This window comes from Alligator mississippiensis, chromosome 2 (genome assembly GCF_030867095.1).
Source record: "Alligator mississippiensis isolate rAllMis1 chromosome 2, rAllMis1, whole genome shotgun sequence".
Lineage (NCBI taxonomy): Eukaryota > Metazoa > Chordata > Crocodylia > Alligatoridae > Alligator > Alligator mississippiensis.
In genome coordinates, this window is record NC_081825.1 from 171,757,564 (window position 1) to 171,774,777 (window position 17,214).

General features: G+C 49.0%; 1 protein-coding gene across 3 annotated transcripts; it reads left to right on the forward strand.

Moving 5' to 3' along the window:
• Positions 1–1,143: 1,143 nt before the first annotated feature.
• Positions 1,144–16,494, forward strand: LOC102560126 (aldehyde dehydrogenase family 3 member B1). 3 transcript variants are annotated; one of them, XM_006278522.4, is made up of 10 exons: positions 1,144–1,516; positions 3,658–3,820; positions 4,645–4,755; positions 4,886–5,006; positions 5,254–5,339; positions 8,098–8,179; positions 8,665–9,051; positions 9,253–9,419; positions 9,804–9,903; positions 13,595–16,494. In XM_006278522.4, exons 2-10 carry the CDS (start codon positions 3,659–3,661, stop codon positions 13,786–13,788), a joined length of 1,410 nt encoding a protein of 469 aa, XP_006278584.1. In that variant the 5' UTR covers positions 1,144–1,516; position 3,658; the 3' UTR covers positions 13,789–16,494. The 3 variants fall into 3 exon arrangements, with proteins under 3 accessions (XP_006278584.1, XP_019354304.1, XP_019354303.1); XM_019498759.2 differs by lacking the exon at positions 1,144–1,516 and adding an exon at positions 2,886–3,060; XM_019498758.2 differs by lacking the exon at positions 1,144–1,516 and adding an exon at positions 3,302–3,485.
• Positions 16,495–17,214: the final 720 nt, after the last annotated feature.

Sequence of the window (17,214 nt, forward strand, 5' to 3'; positions counted from 1 at the left end):
CTAGCTCCTCACCCAGTCACAAACACCCTGCTGTCTCACTCTACTCTACTCTTGTCCAGTCACAACCACCCCATCACCCCATTCACCATCGCCCACTCAAAAATACCTATTTCCTCACTTTTCCTCTGCCTAGGCACCAATATACTTCTCAGCCATCCCCCCAATCCAGGCACAAGCAACCTTTTTACCTCCTACACTCATCACAGTCACTCCCACTTCCTCATTCATCTCCCACCCAGAAATAACCTCTCCCTTGCCCTATCTATTTCCTGTCCAGGTATAAACAACCCCATTGCCTTACCTGAGCTACACCTGCCCAGTTACAGTAATAACTGTCATCTCCCCATCCACTGTTTAGTCATAAGTACCCCTCATTGCCTCACACAGCACCCCAAGTCTGTCACAAACACCCCACACTCTGCCAACCTGCACTTGCCCAGTTACAATGATCTCCATTGTCTCACCCTTTTCTCCTGCCAAGTTACCAGCTCCGCCATCAACTCACCCATACATCTGTCCAGCCACATTGGTGAGCTGCTGTAGGGTGCCCACCAATGTAATGCTCCCCGAGATGTCCTGTCCAGTCACAGAACCTACTATATCCTCACTCACAGCCAGTACAGCTACAAAAGCCTCTACATCCTGTCCATTTCCCCATACTCAATCACAAGCAAGCCCTCACCTTGCTTATCCCGCCACTCACTGAATGACAATTATGCACCCAGCCCACATCCACCTAGCCACAAACTGCCCCACACCCAATCACAAACACCCCTCATGACTTCCCTGATTCCCCTCACCCACCCACTTATCACATCCACAAACACCCATCTCCTCATCTATCACTTGCAATCACAAATTTAACTGTTCTCTGGTCTGTCCCCTAATAGTCACAAATACTCCCTCTTCTTCCACCCAGTCACACCTGTGATTGCTTCACTCCCTCTTCCCCCCCTTCATAAACATATTCCCCCCCTTCCCTATTATTGTCCATTCAATCAACACCCCATTACTACTCCATTTCCTCCCTTTGTATCACAAACACTCCCCTCCCCTTACATCCCTCCCCCATCAGAGAGCCAATGGTACTTGTAGCAGTGGAGTCATATGACTGTGAGCTGTCCCAGCCTGTCCTAGGGAGCTGCAGTGCTAACCAGGGTGGGGACACTCGCTCAGCTAAATAGTTAAGCTGCTGCTTAGTTACTGGGAGCTCAGATTATACTAGCTGGCAGAGAGGAATGTCAGGATCTCCTGGAGGCACAGCAAGAAGTGCAAGAGAAGTCTTGCCTTAGCTCGGAGAGGCTTTTCCAATCCTGCTATCTCTGTTTCTGAGAACTCTGCCCTCAGCACTAGGCAGAGACTTTGATACTTCTGCACAGATAAGCCTCTAATGCTTGAACAAGCACCAGGCTCATCCACACAAGAAGAGCATTTCACGCTGGCAGGTCAGGCAACATCAGCACAGCAACCGTGAAGTCCTCAGGCAGGGGCTGTTGGGCACTGCGCACAGCAAGAGGTAAAAAAAATGTGGTGAGGTGTGGGTTGCGACATCTCCATACACTCTGGAGCCCAGTGGGCAGAGGAGTCTGTAGGGAGGACAAGGCAGAGATGGTCGGGGCTCAGGTGAGGGCACGTGGCCACTGGGATGAGCATAGTGTGGTGGACGTGGGCAGCCAGGTGAGGCTACAACACTTTAGGGATCACCCAGAGCTTGCTGATACTGTCCCCAGTATTACAGGCCTGGTTCAGGCCCAATTTTGGGGCTCTGTCAACCCATCCCTTGGTCCCTTACCCTGCCACTGTGGGAGTAAATGTCTCAGTCTGTTCTCTGATCAAGGACGGGGTTTCACATTGAAGCTAGCAGGATGAATAGATATGGCAAAGGGGAGAGAGCAGATAAAGAGCTCTGAACACCATGCTGATCAACCCTCCCCTTCCTCCCCCTGCACCCTCCCCAGCCAGGGAGTTCAGGTCAGCACCTCCTGTCCCCCAACCAGCTCGGGGGTCAACCAGCCACCCCTGTCCTGCTCAGTTTTCCCTCCTGTCATCCAACCTTCCCTGTTAGTTTCTTTTCCCATTTCCCCCTCCCCTCAAATTCCCAAACCAGTCCCATCCAGCTCAGAGCCTGCCACTCCTTGCTCAGTCTTTGCTCCCCAGTCTCCAATCCTAGTAGCAGCCCTGGTGCCACGGAGTGAGGGACTGCAGTATGTCTACCACCCAGTCAATTGACTTTACTACATAAGATAGGAGCAGCTGTACAGTGCAGAGCCCTACTAGGTAGTAACTTACTCAAATCTAGGTTGAAGTTACCTCTTGAAAAATGTGCAGGAACTTTGTCTGGGAAAGTTACTTCATGCATTAAGTATCCAGTCCCCTCTGTTTGATTGCAGAGTAGCTGTCTAGTCAGTGCAAACCAGCAAGCCTGCAAACTGGGGCCAAGGGCTATAATAGCACCTACTGCAGGCGGCCAGTTTGGGAGAGCTGGGCATGTGTCTGCTCCTTACTGCAGCATAAATCTACCGTGGAGTAAACCCAGAGTAAATTACTAAGTAGTAATTGTGCTGCATATCTATGCTCATAGATAAATGGCCAGTGGGCAGTTCGCTGCCTTGGGACGGTTCAGACCCTTCATCAGGCAGCACTTGTACCGGCGGGCGCGTGGGGCCCTGGGGCTGCTCCCACCAGCACGCTGGAGGGAAATAAAGCATCCCTGGGACGAGTCAATCCTATTACGCTGTCAGCCCCCAAGAGGGCACGCGTACTCATTAAAGCATAATGCGACACAATTTCGTCCCCTCTTGGCAGCAGCCCTTTTTTCAGCTGAGCAGTAGGGCAGCACTTGGGGCCGCGCCAGTCTTTTCCCTCTGGAGGAAAAGCCGCAGGCCTTGTTGGAGGCGGCGCGGACGGTGAAACAGCGCTTGTCCAGAGGGCCGCGTCGCAACATGGGGCGGCCAAACCCTGCCCTCGGGAGCCCTGTGCGGATGCCGGGCTCTGGGCAGGGCCAGAGGACGAAGGGCTCAGATGTGCGGCCAGCACAAGGCTCTGAAGAGCTAACTGCAGGTAGCAGCACCTCCCTGGGGGCAAGCGCCGGAGCCGGATTCAGGCTCCTTGACTCCCAGCTCGGCGCCTGCTCCAGGGCGGGGGGGGCCAGGCGCCCTTCCCGGGCTCGGCTACAACCTGCCAGCCCCCGCCCCGGCTCCAGCAGGAGAGCAGGGAGCACTGGGGATGCATCCCGCCCCCAGCCCGGCCTGGCCAATCGGCGCCCTCTGCCTCAGGCAGCTGCCCAATCAGCAGTAGAAAGACGGGAAGGAGCCGAAGCCACACCGCCCCCTGGGGAGCAGTGGGTTCGCGGGGGGCTCCCGCTCGGTGGCGGATCAGCAAAAGGCCCCGGCCCTCACCTGCCTTCAGCCCTCCCCATTGCAGAGACGGGGCTGAGCCAGGGCTGACAGCCCTCCTGTCACCCCCGCACCCAGGGGGCGAGCGGGGTGGGTGAGGGGCCCAGATTGGGCCCTGGAAGCTGTGGGCAGGATGGTGGCTGCAGCATGTGGGAGATGCCAGAGGGGTGCAGGGGTGAGGGCTGTGAGGATGGGTGTGGGGGGCAGGTGGAGGTGAAGGTGGGTCCTGCTGGCATGGGCTGATTGGCCTCTTCCTCCCAAGCATGAACCCCTATGCAGGGCTGATGAGCCGCCTGCGCGCTGCCTGGCTGGCAGGGAGGACCCGTCCCATGGAGTACCGGGTCTCCCAGCTGGAGGCGCTGGGCCGCTTCCTGGATGAGAAGAAGAAGTCCATTATGGATGCCTTGGCCGCAGACTTGCGCAAGGTGAGGGGCCATGCCGTGGCTCAGCGGGTTGCTGAGTTTGGGTCTCCCCATAGGACTAGCAGCAAGAGGCCAAGGGGTTTATTCTGGCCAGGGAGTAGGTGCACAGGGCTGGGGTGTTTTGACCCAATCTTGTGCCTATATCTGGGTTTCTGTTTGGCAAGGCAGGTCAGAACAGGGCATCTGGATATGAAGCAAAAGGAGGGGAGGTGCGTGGTCCCTTGTGGAGCATGTGTCCCCTCCAAGGAAGTACTTGCGGATGGATTAGCTTTGCCTAGGCACAAAAAGCTCTTGTGGGACAGAGGAGTCCTCCTTGGCCTCACCCAATTTTGACTAGCTCCCAGATGTACTGAGTCCAGGCCAGACAGCACCTTGAAGATACGGAGCAAGACCTGGGCTCTGTGCATGAGGCACAGCAAGGAATGCAGTGCAGGTGTGAAGCACAGGATAACTTGTGTTATAGAAGAGCTGCCTGGCAGCATTTTGGACTGGCTAGGGTATCAGTCCCATGTCTAGTGCACTGCCGGGTCTAGCTGGGAAATGGTGAGGGCATGTACAGCTGAGGTCAGACCACCTTCCGGCAAGCAAACAGCAAGGGTGGAGAGCATAGCACTCAGACACAGCTATTTGTGTGGGGGGTCAGTGTTAGCAAGGGGTCAGCAGTCCCTAGACTAGTGCTAGAGCACCTGGTCAAGTTGCCTTGGGCTTGCTATATCTGTGTCCTATGCTGCCCTTGTGCAGTGGGGTCTGTGGGTACCTGCTGAGCAGAGTGGTGTCACTTAGCCCATAGCCAGGGGAGCACTAACACTGCTTTTTTTTGTCTCCAGCCTTGCTTTGAGGTGGAGGTCTCTGAGGTCATCCTATGCAAAAATGAGCTCAACCATGCACTGAGCAACCTGAGCAGTTGGATGAAGGATGAGCATGTGGACAGGAATCTGGTAGGGGTGGATGCAACCCCAGGGCTGGCTCAGGCTCTTTCCCTGTGTCCTGGGTCACTCTCTTGTCCATATGCAAGGCCTGTGACTTGTTCCCCCAGCTTCTGACACTGTGCCCCCCCTCCCCTCTCAGGTGACTCAGCTAGACACAGCCTTCATCCGCAAGGATCCCTATGGCGTGGTGCTGATCATCGGGCCATGGAATTATCCTGTCCAGCTCATCCTGGTGCCACTGATTGGGGCTATTGCTGCTGGTAAGTGCCCAGTGCAAACGCACACCCTTAGCAGAGACCCGTATCCCCTTGTGAAGGCTCCCCATACAGCGCTTCCTACTACCTCTCTTTGGAATACCTCTCCTGTAGTGGGTCAGGGTGCTGGGTTATTGGGGTGGTTCAGTGCTACGAGAGTCAGCTTCTGCAGTGGGTCCAGGCTCTGTGACTAGTGGCTGTGTGGGTGGTGTCTCTCGGCTCTCTGGCGATGTCCCACCTGTCTTACCTCCAGGTAACTGTGTCATCATCAAACCTTCTGAGGTTAGCAGCTGTGTTGAGAAGCTCATAGCTGAGTTGTTGCCCAGCTACCTGGACAAGGTGAGGAGCTGTGCCCTCCCCTGGCACTTTGGCTCATCCCTTATGTTCCCCTGTACCATGTCTCCACCCACAGCCTATTCCCTCACACCTCATGGTCCCATGTTCATCCCTCAACATTTTCCCCTGCATTGAGAGTGAATGGGGTAGGGGGAGAGCTGGATAAAGGGAAGGCCTGGGCAGGGTTCCAACACACACACACACGCACACACACACACACACACACACACACACACACACACACTTTTTGATGGGCCTGACCAAATTCCATTCAGAAGGGCCTGGCGAACTTCATCCTAGGCTACTGAAGGAACTGGCAGAGGTAATATTAGAGCCTTTGACAATAATATTTATGAAGTCATGGGAGACGGGTGAGATACCAGAAGAGTGGAAATGAGCCAGTGTAGTACCCCACTCTAGAAAGGCAAGAAGGTGGACTTCGGGAACCACAGATTGGCAAGCCTTACCTCAGTACCAAGGAGTTTACTGGAGCATATCCTAAAGAACAGTATTTACAACCATCTGGAGAAGGAAAGGCTGATCACAAGCACTTGGCATGGATTTACTAAGAACAAATCACATGTAGCTAACTTGATCTCCTTCTTTGACAAAGAAGCTACTTGGGTGGCTGAAGGAAATGCTGTGGATATAGTGTACCTGGACCTCAGCAAGGCTACGTTACCTTTTCATGAGCAAATTGGAGAAATGTAGGCTAGATGAAACTACTCAGGTGGGTAAACAACCTGCTCAATAGCTGCAAGCAAAGAGTACATAGATACATAGATACATACATACATAGATCCAGGTCGGAATGGCAGGAAGTTTCAAATGGAGTTTCACAGAGTTCTGTCGTGGCCCCATTGCCGTTCAACATGTTTGTTAATGATTTGGAAGCTGACACAGAAAGCTTCTTAAGCAAGTTTGCAGATGACACAAAACTGGGAAGGATTGTGAATACATTGGAGAATGGGAGTGCAACTGAGAAGAATCTTGACAAATTGGAAAGCTGGTTGGAGCTAACAGGATGAAGTTCAATACTGACAAATGCTACAACTTCAGATGAATAATCAGAAATACAAAATGGGTGACACTTGGCTGGATGACAGTACTATAGAAGAAGATATGGGAGTCTTGGTAGATCAGACTCAATATGGGTCTGTAATGTGATATAACTGCACAAAAGGTGAATGCGGTTTTGGGATGCATCAATAGAAGCATTAGGTACACGAAATGAGAGATGATAGTCCTCACTACTAGGTGCAGGTTATGCCTCATCCAGAGTAATGTGTGCAGTTTTGGGCTCTACGTTTTAAAGGTATGTGGAGAAGTTAGAGAGAGACCAGAGGCAGGAAATAATAATGATAAAGGGCTTGGAAGACAAGTCATACAAGGAGAGGCTGAAGAAAATACGTGTGTTCAGCTTGCAGACAAGGCTCTTAAGATGGGACAAGATAGCAGTCTTCAAATACCTGAAGGGCTGCCATAAAGAAGAAGGAAAACACCTTTTCTCTGTTGATTCAGAGAGTAGGACTTGCAGCAAAGGATGTTTATATTGGTTATTAGTAGGGATTTCTGGAATTCACTCTGGAAGTGCAGAGTGTGGTGGCTTCTGTAATCTTGGAGTTTCCCCCATCAGGTGTGGGTGGCGAACAACAGGGTCTCTCTGCCAATCAGCAGTGGGGCGGGGGCTACACGGGGGAGACTCCAAAATCAAAGAAGCTGCTGTGCCGCAGACTTTCAGTGTGAATTCTGGGGATCCCTAGATGTTAGAAAACATTTCTTCACTGTTAGAACAGCAAGGCAGTGGAACAGACTGCCTAGGAAAGTTGTGGACTTTTCATCGTTGCCAGTGTATGAGAAGAAGTTGGGCAGACATTGGTCAGGGGTGTTCTAGGCATAGCTATCCTAGGTTCTACTTTTGTTATTTCCAGTCATGGGTGACTGGTGCCTCCTGAGTCAGGGACACGTCCCCCCCCCCTTCCCCCCCAGTGACCAGTCAGTGACCAGGGGTTGGGGGGATCCCCCCTGCAGCTGATCCCACTGAGGGAGGGGTGGGGGGAGTCCCCGGCTGGCGTTCCCACCTACCTCCCCCCCGCCCCCCCCCACCTGTCGCCTGAGCAGGGTGCACATGTACCCCCTATGTGTTGCCAGTATTTCCAGTGTTGGTATTTCTGGGCTTTGCTGGTTGCCCAGTGTGGCCAGGAGGAAATTTTATTTCCCTCCTGCTGCTACGTTAGGGTTTTTTTTTGTTTTCGTGTTTTTTTATTGAGTCTTCTTTGGAGACATTGAGTGTTGGCTGCAGCCAAGCAGGGAACTGGGGTGTGCCAGTGCTCCTGCTGGGACCTAAGCCCAGAGTTTCCCAATTAGAGGGTCAGTCTAATCATATTTGGGGTCAGGAAGGAATCTTACCCCTGGTCAGATTGGTGTAGACTGTGTGGGTTTTGCCTTCCTCTGTAGTGGGGGGCATGCCCTGTTCCTTGGATCCCTTGAGCATTTTTTAACAACCTTTGTAGCAGCAGGATGTTGGCTTCCATGGTCCCCCTGCGGTTAGGGTTTATCTGTGGCAGGTTAGGGTGTTATGTTTTGTGCTTGTGTCAGGGTTGACTATAGTTTTACTAAGAGGTTAAACAATAGATTTATATAGGATGATTTGGATAGGGATGATTCTGCTTCAGGCAATGGATTAGACTTGATGACTTCTGAAGATCCCTTCCAGCCCTACTTCTCTATGATTCCATGATATATGCTTCCCCCATTCCAGGACTGCTTTGCGGTGGTGACTGGTGGTGTGAAGGAGACCACAGAGCTATTAGAGAACAGATTTGACTACATCTTCTTCACTGGTATGTCCCAAGTGACCCTGCCCCAGCGTTACCCTCTCTTCCACCCCTGAGGAGGGGCACACGCTCCAGCTTCTACTCCCTTGCTTACCTATTTTCTTTTCTTCTAAGGAGGTAGCAACCAGCATTCCCCACCAGAGCATTGTGTGAGGTCACTGAGTTAGTGCCCAGGTTAGGGAACTTGTGCCCTCAGTGTAGCCTTGAGTACTAGGAGGGGGTGCTCCAGGGGATGTGATCCCAGCTGAGTGGCAAACACCAAGGTGGAATCTTGGAGCCAGGGGTTGGGAGGGGGCTCCTGCAGCTGAATGAGAGGGTCTGTGTTTTTCCTGGGGCAGAGTGAGGGTGCATATGTCTTACCCCAGGCCTGGTTCTTGGGGGTGTGGAATATTAATGACCCTGTTGATCAGTGGGAATCCTTCAACTTCTCTTGGCCCCACTCGTACTAAGAGATACCAAGAACGTGTGCTCCTCACTTTTCTCTCCTATAGGCAACTCCAGCATAGGCAGGATCATTATGGCAGCTGCTGCCAAGCACCTAACACCAGTGACATTGGAGTTGGGGGGCAAGAACCCCTGCTATGTAGCTGAAGATTGTGACCTGCAGAATGTGGCCAACCGGGTAGCCTGGGGCCGCTTCTTCAATGCAGGACAGACCTGCATTGCGCCTGACTATGTGCTCTGCAGCCAGGAGACACAGGAGAAGTTACTGCCTGCCTTGCGCCGCGCTATCACAGAATTCTATGGTGCTAACCCTCAGGAATCGCCTGACTTTGCCCGCATTGTCAGTGACAAGCAGTTCCAACGCTTGCAGGCCCTGATGAATGGTGGATGTGTGGCTATTGGAGGGCAGACGGATGAGAAGGAGCGGTACATTGGTGAGGGACCCTGTACTGCGGATATGGGTTTTGGGGGAGTACCCAGATCTGTGTGACAGAAGAGGATGCAGGCAGTGCAGGGCACCTCCATGTTGAGATCTAGGTAGTTGGGGAGACAAGAGCAGGGAAGCTGCAGTACAAGGGCAGGGCCATGGTGGAGGATAACCCCTGATGATTGTGGTAACTCCTGCCCTTCTGTAGCCCCCACAGTGCTGGTAGACGTGTCGATATCAGCACCTATCATGCAGGAGGAAATCTTTGGGCCCATCCTGCCCATTGTCACTGTGGCGAACGTGGAAGAAGCCATCGACTTCATCAGTGCCCGGGAACGGCCGCTGGCTGTGTATGCCTTCTCATCTAACAAGAAGGTATGTTCCCAGGCCAGGAGAACAGTGCCTGATCTGGGTGAAGTAAAATCTTGCTTAGGAGGCCTGGGGACTAGACAGAGAGCAGAGCAGAGAAAGGCAGGGCCCCAGGGCTTTGTGCTTAGGGATCATTTTACCTGCTAACATATGCCTGAGGAGATAGCATTGTGATGACCTCTGCTGAGGCATGTGTGCACAGGATAAGTGTTTCCCCTTTGTTGCCCACTAGTCAGGTTTTATTGGTTTTGCCTCCTGCTCATTCTGTGTTAGTCACCTTGCATGGGTTACATACGGGCATAATAGAGGGCACTGGAGCAGCAGTGGTGTGTGGTTTGATGCTGCAATGTGGAGCATGGCTTTTTCATCCCCTTTTTCTACCTCCCTTAGGTATTGAACGAAGTGCTGAAGCGGACAAGTAGTGGTGGCTTTGGAGGCAATGACACCATTATGCATATGACATTGATCACGCTGCCGTTTGGTGGAATTGGTATGTCTGGGTCTCCTACCTTGCCCTCACCAGTGCTGCCTCTCTGTCTTTGTGCTCCCTACCACTGTTCTGGGGTTCAGCCCCTCTACCTTCCCCAACTGAAGTGCTCCAAGGGGCATAAAGGTGTGCGATTCTTCCCCCAAGTGCCAGAATTGCGTTCAGCCTGGAGGATAAATGCTGGGCTGATCCTGGGCAGCCCCTGGGTGGCTAGACTGCTGTTTGTTGAACAGATCATAGCCGAATGGGGTTCAAATCTAATCAGTGTTGGCTATTGCTGCCACAAGTGCTAAAGAACCCCAGTGCACCCCTTGCTGGACCAACTGCCCAGGGACATGAGGCAGGGTGTTGAGTCTGGCCTCTCCTGTGTATGAGACTGTGCCACATGTTTGGCCAGCTGACTGAGAGGATGGTGCCCTATGACTATTGGGATTTCATTGAGAGGCTCAAGAACACACTGATCAGTGTGTCTGAGCCTGATGCAGCCAATCTCTGGCTCTGTGTTAGTTGCTAGTTTCATGAGCCCCGTGCCATGAAACAGGGCCCAGTGAGCTGGCAATAGAAACGTGAGCCATAACACTGAAGAGACCCGCTAGCTCACTGAGTCCAGTGCCATGTTATCAAGGGTATCTGCTTTTTCTTCTTCATAAAAAGATTGATCTCCATCTAGGAATTTTTCAGGTTGCTTCCTCTGATGCTTTTGCTGGGAGGCTGCTCCAGAACCACACTGCTCTAATGGTTCAAAACCTTCTCGTAATTTCCGGCTTCAGTTTATTCCTGGCCAATTTATGTATGTTTGTTCTTGTGCCGACATTATCTTTTAGATTCAATAGCTCTTCTCCCTTCCTGGTATCCTCCTCAGTGCATTATTTACAGAGAGCAGCCAGTTTTCTTCTCAGCTTTTCTCCTGCAAGACTAAACAGCTGGGGTTCCTTATTCTCCTCTCATTACTCCCCTGATCATCCTAGTCATCCCTTTATGCATCTGCCGCAGTTTGAGTTCATCTTTCTTGAACCTGGATGACCAGAATTGTGCTCAGTTTTCCAGTCTTACCAAGGCTGTCTCCATGGACACTGTCCTGTCTCTACAGGAAAGGTGTCTTCTGCTTCATCCTAGGATCACATTCCATGCTTGCATCATATTGGTGGCTCAGTTATCCTGTGACCAGCTGGTATCATTGCTTTTCTTCCCCCTCTGTCTTTTCATTGGATGAGATGTAGCAAGTGGTAGAATCTTTTTCAGTTAGTCTTTCAAGTCTGTACACTTAAATTTTATCCTGCTGCTATTCCTCCAGTCTTCAAGTTCATCCAGTTGTTTCTGTATGATACTCTGATCCTCCTCTGTGGTGAAGATGTCTCCTACTTTGATGTTATCTGCACTTTTTATTAGCCCACTTCTGCATTTTGTGTCATATTCATCAATGAGAAGACTGGATAATGACTAAACTTGGTTCCAAGACTGGTCATTAAGGAACTCCACCCACAGAAGCCCTTAGTTTCTCTTCTTGGCACCACCCATTGTCATTTCCTCTGTAGCCAGGCCCTTGCCCATCTTGATTAACTGACAACTGATACTGGTTTCCTCATCTTGACTAATCACTTCCCACCTGGCACCATATCAGATACTCTCTCAGAGTCCAGACAGGTTAAATCAAATGCATTTCTCTTATCTGTAATATGACATCAAATTAATCAAGCATGATCCATCTTTGGTGAACCTCTGTTGCTTTTTATCCCATTTACATTTATCTCCTATTTTTAATTATTCCGTCATTCACAATCTTCAGTGTGATTACTGGATTTCCTATTCTCCTGTCTTGTGCTACTGCCCTGATTTGGTAGTTTGATTTTAATCCTTGCTTCCTGGCTTCTGGTTGCATGGGCCAGTTTTTGCAGTTCTCCGGGAAAGAGTTCACCTAGTCGCACACACTTGCTCTTGGAGTTTTGGTTCTTCCCTGCCTGAGGTCATTTCTGCTTTCCATTTGGCAACCCACCCTTGTCCCATGTTTTACACCTTCCTTATTGACAACCAAGGCAAAGCATTGGTTTCATTTTTGGGCCAGACCTAGATTATCTTTCATTTCAACACCTTCCTTACTATAGTGCAGCCCTACCTCAACTTCTGAAAATTCTAATTTTCTTCTTATGTTTTTGCACTTTCAAGACGGAGCTTTTTTGCTGATCGGTTTTTCATTTATACTCCTTGCAAACTCTCTGTTTGTTCCCAGCACCCTTTTTCAAATGGCCATTCATCCAGTCAGGTCAAGAGCTCTCTTCTGCAAAGTTTCCCCTTTCTTGGCAAAGTCTAAGTAGTGTTTGTGTCTTTGAGTTAAGTTGCAGGCTTCCCCAGCATTCTGGTCACTAGATTGTCCAGTTGGGTTTACTTAATTTCTTTAAGTTTGCACTTTTGAAGTTGAAAACCTTAGTAACAGATCCTAAAAAAATGTGTGGTCATTCCATCCCAGGGTATTTTTTATAATCATTTCCACAGTAATGTCCTTGCTTTATACAAAAATCATTATTAGTGTTGTTTGGATTTACATCCTGCCCTCCATGTCTAAAAGAAGCATCCTCTTGTTAGTTGTACCATGGGAGCATTTAAGGCTGGGCCTTCCACCTGCGCCTGTGTTGTGATGTATGTTACAGGGCAGAGTAGGCTGGGACTTTTGAGAATTTTCACTTTATCTCAGCACTTTCAAACCCAGCCATTATTTTTCCTGTTTCTTGCAGGTTCTTAGCTTATTCCTAGTATCCTTTTTGAGTAAGTTATTTATTCTGTTAGGTCTCAGGTCCTTATGTATAAACGTATCCCCCCTTGGGATGCAGCTATTGGGATGTATTAGCAGGAGTGTCCTATACAAGTCACAGGAAGTAACTGTTGCATTCAGCACTGGTCAGGTCTCACCTGGAATACTGTGTATAGTCTCGGACACTGAATTACAAGAAATTAAAAAGAATTTCAAAATTCAAGGAAAGCACCAAAAATTATTAGAAGCCTATTGGAAGCTTAGAAAAACATGCCATATGAAGATGGGTTAAAAAGAATTAGGATTATTTAGTTTGGAGAAGAAAAGACTAAGGGATGATTTGATAAATTTTTGTATACAAAATATATGAAATGGGTTGTTAATAAAAAAACAAAAAATGGTAATCATTCCCTGTATTCACAGGAGCCAGGACAAAGAGCACTAGGTTTAAATTGTAGGTAACTAAGAGGGTGGTTATGTGTTGGAACAGATTAGCTAGAGAGGTTGTGAAACTTCAATTGTTGGAAGATCTTAGGTCCAGGTTAGCTAAATGTTAATTTGAGATTGCTCAGATGGGGGGAAATCCTGCTTTGAGCAGGATTATTGGACAAGATACCTATCAAGGTTCTTCCCATCCCAGTTGTAGTGTAATGTCTATGATTGTATAGTTTTTCTGCCTTCTTCTTAAAACTCAAGCCGTTTCCCTATTCAAACCCTGGGCTCCTCAGGCTTGGTGATTTCACTGACAAGGTTGTCCCTTGGAATTTGAAAACCTTAAAAATCTTGTGATCACTAAAACCTGGGTGCCTTATCAAGAGCTCTTCTGTAATGGCCTCCCTTAATATATTCATATGTGAAGCAGCATCATTTACTTTTGGTTGTGCTATGGGGCTAGTGGGGCAGAACCCTACCTTTATCCTGCTGTCTGAGCTATGTTGTCTGTTACAGGGGAAAGTGGTTTGGGGATGTACCATGGCAAGTTCAGCTTCGACACCTTTTCTCATCACCGCACCTGCCTGCTGCGCTACACAGGCCTGGAGAAGTTGAATGAACTCCGCTACCCACCCTACACCCAGCGCAACTTGGCACTGCTGAGTTCTACCTTTGAGATCAAGCGCAAGGGGTCCTGCACCCTGCTGTGAAGGGAGAAGTAGCCTGGCCTAGCCCAGCTCAGCTCCATGCTGCTCACTCCACTCCCACTCTGCTCCATTCCACGGTTGAGGGAACCTGCAGTGGGAGCTAAACAGGCAGGTTGGGAAATTCCTGTTCTCACAATCCCACTTGGATATACATCCAGTCAGACACCCTCTTGGTAGTCATGCCCTCAATCAGGTTCATCTCCTTCCATCATGCTGTGCCATGTGCTCTACTCTGTCTACATTTTTCCACTATAGACTGCATTAAATTCTCCTGCGTGGTCTCCTCCTGTGGCTTCTTCACCTTCCAGGCCTCAACTCAGTTCAGCTGGCTCAGTGTGAGCTCAGGAACCAGGCCTGGTGGTTGCATCCAAAACTGTCACAACTGGGCCCCCTTCCACTCCCTGTTGTCACTGAGCAGCCTCTGGGTGAAGTGAAGAAAGGGACCTACAAGCCAGTGCAAGGGAGCAGTGGTAGAACTGGGGGCGGGGGGGAGAGAGGGGGAAGGATCACTGTATCTGAGAGTGGGAGTCACCAGCAGAGCTCTCGTACTGGGGTAGCAGAAAAGCCACAGTTCAAGGTAGGAGGCATCAGTGAGGCTGAGACAACAGAGGCTATAGGTGGCCACAGATTGTTTGGTCAAATTCAAGTACTGTGTGTTAACTTTCATGGTCTCTCCTTGAACTGGCATACAAAAGATCCAAAACCCACCTTTATTTTTCACACAGACCCTTGCTTAGTGCCATGGGGTGTGGACAGATGTAACTATTAAGATATTTTAAACTGGGTGTTTGTGACTGGGTTGATGCAGGGAGATTGATCCAGGGAGGACACAGTGATGAGCATTGGCACCATGTGGTGTATGGCCAAGTGGGAAAGGAGCCCAGGTGTGCCAGGTTGCAGATAGACCCCATGGGTAATGCTCACGTTTCCTCTCCTGTCCAGCATACATCTGTCAAACCCTTTAGCAGTGACTGATCCAGGCACATTTCAAGCAGAGTGGCCTTACTGTTCCTGGTTTAGCTCCACTGTACTCTCCTCCCCCCAGTTTCACAGGAAGAAGTTTGTGCTCTCTGAGTTTTCTTTCTCACTGGTTTAAGAAGAAATGGGTAATACGTGAGACTGTTCTGTGCCAATGTGGGTAGTGTGTCATGTATTTCTGGGACATGTTTGATATTTCATATTTCACTCTTGGTCCATCACAAACACTTACTGTTGCCTCACTCACTCCAGTCACAAATACTTTTTCACCTTTGCTTCCCCTCATTGCTAAGTTCCCTCCCCATCATCCTGTCCTGTGACAACCTAGTCACAAACACCCTCTCTTAGTTACCTCCTATATCCTCCTGCCTGCCAAGTCACAAATGCTATCACCTTGCACTCTCCTTGGGCACGAACTCCCTGTTGCCTCACCTGTACCCCAGTCATGAACATGTGTTGCCTTCACAATTCCCACCTTCTGAACCTTTGCTTCACTTGTCACCCTGCCTAAACGTGTCTGTCATCATCTTACAACCCCGATCACCTATCCCCCATCCAGTCATAAACACCCCTGTTATGTCACCCTTCCCCTCTGCTATTTGTCACAACCCCTACTCCTTTGCCTCCACTATTCCTCACCCAGGCAAAAAGCACCACTTCCTCATTTCTGCACTCCACCTGGTCATGTATACTCTGTCATCCCACTCACACTTCACCTAGTTCCAAACACACTGGTTTACATCACTATCCCAATCTGGCAGGACAAAAGTACCCCTGTTTGCTTCACCCATTACCCTACCCACTCATGTCCCCCACCAAGTCACAGATACACTTCCTCATCATCTCTTTATTACCCTGAGGCTGTTACAAATATCTTGTCATCCTCCCCGTCCAGTAATAACTTTCCCCTTGCTTAATCCATGCTGAAAAGTCACAACACATGTTGCCTCTACTATCCCATCCCTTCTGCCAGAAATATCTATCTTTTCCTCATCTCCTCTTCTGACAACACAGTCACAAAGACTCCCCTATTGTCATCTCACACATCAACCCCATCTGCCCAGTGGCAGACAACCCCTTTGGCCTCCTCCATATGCCTGCTTGCTAGCAAATGCCTATATTATCACCCTCAACTCATCACCAGAAAATCACCCCTTTTTCCTCTGTATGCTCTGCTCTGCTGTGTCACAAATACTGCATTGCCATGGTTTTTTTTTTTAACTGATTAAACAATTTATTCATAGGTTGGATGTAATTGCTACACTTTCTATAAATCTGACTAATATTTAAACCATTTAAGGGTATAACACGTTATTGCCTTCAGTATTGCATTTTGAATTGCCGAGTTTTACAATCAATTTTACCATGCAGTGGATTTCCAGGGATTATTGCTCTGTAAGGTGCAGGATCTCATCTTGTAGGTATTTTGATGGTTGTTGTGGAATATTGTGTGGAAATTTAGATTTAAGAAACTAGCTCCCAAAATTCTTGTGCAATTAGCCATGACCCTGTATGACTGAACTTTATTATTAAGGTATATATATTTTCACCTGTACTAGAGAGAGCATGGAAGGGTACATCTAACTAAAAATAAAACTGTGTTGCTGTGACTTTGGAACACCAGGCATCCTCCATGGGACAGGGATTAACTGTAGTAATTAATGTAATGAATTGACTTCCATGTGCATGCATCTCTTTCTGCCTACCATAAATGTCCAATTTTTCAGTGTTTATAGAGATTTTTCTGAGTCATACTTACTATATCTCCTTGTTTTCTTTCTGAGTAGGTCCAAACTGCACCTAATTGTATTCCATTAGGACTGATTATGCATGCTTCATTTGTACATCCTGGTTTTTTTATTGTGTTCCACTCTTTTTTGCTGCTGGCCCATCTTTGGGTCTGTGTTTTGTTATGTTGGGGGCGGGTTGTGTCTCATGTTTTCCATTCAGCGATGATCCCCATAGCCAATATAAGAAGCAGTATTAAGCACTGCATATTTTGGGTCTGAAAAAGAACAGAAACAAAACAAAACACTTCTCACTTGTTAGATGAGTTGTCTCCTTTCCATGCTTTCAGTTGTGATGAATGAAATGATTTGCATACAGGCCCCTTTTTCTTTTTTCCAGTCAGCACTTGATACACTCTGGGGCTTGCCTTGTCCAGTGTTTCATATGGACCTTCCCATGTACTGGCTAATATATATTGTTTTTCTTTGAGGCACTTTACCGTTACTCTGTCCGCAATTTGCTACTCACAGGGATAGGATGGGCCTAAACTATCTGTCCATTTTTTTAATGTTTAGCCCTGTTTAGTTAGCAGTTTGTTTATTAACTTCATTAAGGTGTTGCACTAACTGAATTACCCGTTTATCTGTTAAGACTTGGGGTTACTATTCATCAGGAACTGCGGAGAACAAGGCCTCTGGCATTCACGTTCAGTCATTGCCAGGT

Coding starts and splice junctions, on each gene's coding strand:
- LOC102560126 (XM_006278522.4), top strand. CDS start 3,659: ATGAACCCCTATGCAGGGCTGATGAGCCGCCTGCGCGCTGCCTGGCTG. Junction 8,180..8,664: donor TGACTACATCTTCTTCACTG/GTATGTCCCAAG, acceptor TCTCTCCTATAG/GCAACTCCAGCATAGGCAGG. Junction 9,420..9,803: donor CCTTCTCATCTAACAAGAAG/GTATGTTCCCAG, acceptor TACCTCCCTTAG/GTATTGAACGAAGTGCTGAA.